This window comes from Dacryopinax primogenitus, assembly GCF_000292625.1.
Source record: "Dacryopinax primogenitus strain DJM-731 SS1 chromosome Unknown DACRYscaffold_23, whole genome shotgun sequence".
Taxonomy (NCBI): Eukaryota; Fungi; Basidiomycota; class Dacrymycetes; order Dacrymycetales; family Dacrymycetaceae; genus Dacryopinax; species Dacryopinax primogenitus.
In genome coordinates this window covers 517,922-522,279 of record NW_024467220.1, presented here as the reverse complement: position 1 = coordinate 522,279, position 4,358 = coordinate 517,922, and the positions used below count along the sequence as shown (strand labels likewise).

Here is a 4,358-nt window from a genome sequence, read left to right as displayed (position 1 = left end):
GGGGGGGGGGGGGGGTCCGGCCGCATGAGGGGTTTGCACAACAGGCAAAGATTTTACGACAATGAAAGGGGTAATGTAAGCCGCAAACGCAGAGAGCCCCATAGCGCGAGGCGAAGTCGAGACAAAGTCGAAAAAGCGAAGTCGAAACGTCAAGGAATAGGAATAGAAATGGGAATAAAAAAGAGAATAAAGAAAATGATAAAAAAACAAACACACACACAGCCGGACTAGGCTCGCGCTTCCCGTACCTCGCGAGGCTCCCGATTCCCCAGTCCGCGCAATATCTTCCCAAGTGTCAATATCTGACCTTGTTTTGCCCGTCCAGGGGTCGCCCATTGCCGTTCCCGTTCCCGTTCCCGTTCACGGTCTTCATACACGGTCCCGATTGTCCAACCGGGTGTAGCGGAGGCGAGGGCAGTGACGGGGCAAACGTAGTTCGACAGGCTCAGGCTGGTGGTGGATGTCGACGCGTCCCGTTGCTCGAAGATCGGTCCTGTAGCTGTAGCAATGCGTTCTTTTTCCACCCTGGAGGCTTCGACGATCGGGTCCAACTTTATCCCAGACGCCGTACCAACGCCCCCACCCCCTCCCCCGCCCACGCCAACGCCAACACCCCCGCCCAGGGGAACCCCAACGGCCCCGCCCACAGCTCCATTCCCAGCACCACCCTTCCATGGCATCGCGCGCCTACAAGAATACGGGTATCAGACCTGACCAGGAAACGGGAACCTTCTAACTCGCTTAGACTCATGAACGATCCTCTGCGCTGGCGTAGGCCGGGTAAACATGAAGGAGGCGGGCGTTCGGAGGTCATCAAGTTCCGGAGGGAGACCTTGGATGGATTTGACGTTCGTACGGGGGACGCGGGATTTGGATGAATTGAGGGGGGAGGGTCTGTCCCGCTCGCGATCACGATCCCGGTTACTGTCCCTGTCGCGCTCGCGCTCACGCTCCTTGCCTTTGCCTTTGGCCTTGTCGCCGTTCACGCAAGGCGGCCCAGGACCAGCACCAGCACCAGCAGCAGGTGACTCCGCCGACCCCACAGACCTAATACTCGCCTCCCTCAACCCGCTCCACCTACTCTTCACACTAGTCGGGTCAGACATAGTAGTCGCCACAGTGGACAGACTACGCAAGCTCCCGTTGCTCAAGCGGGTGTTGTACGAGCCTGTCGAGGGGGTGAAGGAGGATACGGAGGAGGCATAGTTCGGATTAGGCTGCGGGCCGGGGTTGGGGTAAGGGTTGGGAAATGAGTGTGCGGGGTAGTGGGCGGGGTTGAGTGGCGAATGATGCGCCCGCCAGGATTGAGCCGGGCGAGAGGCTGATCCGGCAGAAAGAGGAAGAGGAAGAGGGAGAGTGGGAAGAGCAGGAGGAGGGGGAGGCTGCCGCCCCCTGGCCCAGATATCGGCTTCCATACTAGGACGAGGACGGAGAGTGCCTGCACTGCCTGGACTCGCGTTCCCAGGGAGAGGGTCGGTGGCACTGGGGAACGATCCTGGAGGGAGAGAAAGGGGAAGGGGGAGGGGGAGGGGGAGGGAGTCCTCCCCCACGCTCCTCCGGCTTAGGACAAGCGGCCCTGAGACTAGGCTTGCCTCCCTAGCGAGCGCCTCGACCGCACTGGCATGTTCTTGCAACTGGAGAGCCTCGCGGTCTTGTTCTTGCATCTGGGGGTGGGACTGGTGCGAAGGGTGCGGCTGGTGCGAGGGGTGCGACTGCTGTAGTGCGAGCTGACAATCCGCCTGCTGCTGTTGCGCCAATACAAGCGCACCCGCAAGCTGTGAAGCCCCCACCCCTCCAGCCCCTCCAGGAACAGACGCAGGAAGTGGCAAAGGCAGGGACGCAACGGAATTGGCAGCCGAGTTCTTGCTCTTGTTACTCCTCGCACCTCGTTTGCGGCGTTTCATCAGACTGGGCTCGCGTGACGAGCTAGGGGATTCGCGGTCGTGGTCCCTATCGCGGTCGCGGTCGTGCTCTCGATGGTGGTCATGCGAATGATGCACATGTTCCACTCTAGTCCCGGACGCCCTGCTCCCCCGCCTCTCCCTCTCCCTCTCGTCCTCATCCCTACCCACAGCCTGATCCCTCCTCCCCACCCGACTCTTACTCTTACTCTTCCCGACTTTGGCTGTCTTCCTCTTCCTCCCCCTCTCCCGTTCTAGCGAAACTTCGTCCACCATCCCCCCGAGGTCGAGCACCCAGGCACCGAGTTGGGAGGCGTCGACTCTGTCTGCCGCAGGGCAGAAAACCCGATCAACGAGGTACTGTGCCATGTTCTGCCCACAGGATTAGCTGTGGCACTCTCACGGAGAGAGGAACTCACCAGAGAAACACCAGGAAAACGCTCCATGAAAAACCCCGCTCCGCCCCTCTGGAACGCCTCGAACGCCTCGCCTTCTCCGTCCTCGAGGTCAGGAGCGTCCGGGTCAGAGATCGTAGCCCGCGGCCAAGGGTTCTGGTGGTAGAGCATGTTGATGAGCACTATACCGAGCGACCAGACGTCCGCAGGGTGGGTAGCGTATGTCGGAGCGACGTTGTTCGCGCATTCTAAGCCGTATGAGTATCGACCGTCAAAAAAGGAAGAAGGAAGGCGTACCGTAGCTCATGTAAGGCGCACTACCGCAATCAACATCCTTACTCTCCCTGTCCCTACTCGCGAGTCCAAAATCCGTAAGCTTGACCATGACTCTGCGCTCTCCATCCTCCGCCTCTCCCTCAGTGACGATAAAGTTCTCAGGCTTGATATCCCTGTGGGCAATCCCGTGCGCGTGGCAGAAAGCGACCGCGGCGCACATCTGGGTGAACATGCGCGCTATGAGGCGGAGACGTTGGGGCGAGAGGAGGGAGGCAGGAGAGTGCGAGGAGAGGAGGGACGGGGTGCGCGGGGTGTGCGATATAGGCCCGGTGAGGGAGCCCCTGTGTAGTGTATGCTCTGAAACGCTGGACGACGGGGAAGGGGAGAGCATGCTCGGGTGAACGTCGCTGTCCCTAGCCTGTTCGAGGAAGTAGAACAGGTCTTCGCCAGGCACGTGCTCTAGGATGAGCAAGAGCCAGCTGTCAGTAATGAGCGTCCGGTGGAGAGTGACAATGTTCGGATGATAAGGGAGAGACTGGTGTATCTGCGCTTCCTGTAACTGGGTGCCAATCTGTCCCGGGGAAAGGTCACGCTTGCTGAGAACTTTGATAGCAAACTCTCTTCCATACTTGACCGGTTGACGGGGCTGGACGAATGCGGGCGTGTCGCTGTCCATCTCCAATCTGCCAAAGATCGTTTCGGGCTCGTCGTCCATCCTCCTGAGCGCAGCACGGCGCGGGTGCTCACCAAGCACCTCCCGAACAAGATACACGCAGGCGTTGCTCCCCTCCCCGATCTTGCGCATGACCTGGACGACATCTGCGATCTCGCCACCTTGTTCCGGACTAGGGTGGTTACCGAGCGGGACAGGGTGTATGCGTTCCCCGAGGAGGAGGAGGCCTACGCCGATGCGGTCACCAGGGACGAGGACGTCTTCCGCCGTTGTTGGGGAAGGGAGGTTTACTGTTTTGAGGGATACGCTGACTGGGAGTGGGGGCGGGGGTGGGGATGTTGGACGGGAGAAGGAAGGGGTTGGGAGGCCTGATGAGAGGGGAGAGAGAGGGCGTGAGATGTCGAGCATTGGAGGGAGGGGGAGGGGAGGTGGTGGTGGGAAGCCTGATGGAGTGAGAGGCGCTGTTGGGTGAGAACGTGATGCCGATCTTAGGAGAGAGGGGAAGCGTATACTGCGCGTTCGGGTGGGCGTCGACATTGGAGGGAGGGGGGAGGGGAGGGAGGGAAGAGGAAGAAAGGTGAGGGCGGAGTGAGAGAGGGAATGAGCTGGCCTATGCTCAGTATAGGATGAGATGGATTCGATGGTGGTGAGAGAGAGAGAGGGAGAGAAAGGAGTGAGTGGCAGTGGGATCTCTTTGGGGGAGTAAGAGAGAGAGATAGGCCAGCGTGATGAGTGAATTGGAGTGTGTGGTGTGTGCACTATGCAAATGAAAGGGCACGCGCCCCCCCCCCCACATGGATCCACACACACTTCCCCTATCGGGCGCTTCACTCTCTACCACGCAGCGAGCCACACGGTCACCCCTCTTAGCATGTGCTTCACTCCCTTCTCTCCATGTGCACCAGAACACACGGATCCTTTCATACAGCGTGATCACTCTGCTTCCGCTCATCCAACGCATGCACGACCACATTCGAGCACATTCCACTCTTTGCTAACAATACCTTGCCACAGCGGTAGGATAATCATTCCATTATTCCTTCTCTTCCTAACATCACCTACTACCCTCCCTGCCCAGCCACCCCTCCCAACCATACACTGATTAAGCGCCCC

At 59.5% G+C, this 4,358-nt stretch overlaps 1 protein-coding gene across 1 annotated transcript; it reads right to left on the bottom strand.

Annotated features, from left to right (window-relative positions):
* Positions 1–35: 35 nt before the first annotated feature.
* DACRYDRAFT_84998 (kinase-like protein) lies at positions 36–3,557 on the bottom strand. Its single transcript, XM_040776711.1, has 4 exons — positions 2,594–3,557; positions 2,321–2,544; positions 742–2,273; positions 36–687 (listed from the first exon to the last, which is right to left on the bottom strand). Exons 1-4 carry the CDS (start codon positions 3,375–3,377, stop codon positions 228–230), a joined length of 3,000 nt encoding a protein of 999 aa, XP_040624318.1. The 5' UTR covers positions 3,378–3,557; the 3' UTR covers positions 36–227.
* Positions 3,558–4,358: the final 801 nt, after the last annotated feature.

Coding starts and splice junctions, on each gene's coding strand:
- DACRYDRAFT_84998 (XM_040776711.1), bottom strand. CDS start 3,377: ATGCGCAAGATCGGGGAGGGGAGCAACGCCTGCGTGTATCTTGTTCGG. Junction 2,545..2,593: donor TGCGCCTTACATGAGCTACG/GTACGCCTTCCT, acceptor CATACGGCTTAG/AATGCGCGAACAACGTCGCT. Junction 688..741: donor AGGATCGTTCATGAGTCTAA/GCGAGTTAGAAG, acceptor GTATTCTTGTAG/GCGCGCGATGCCATGGAAGG.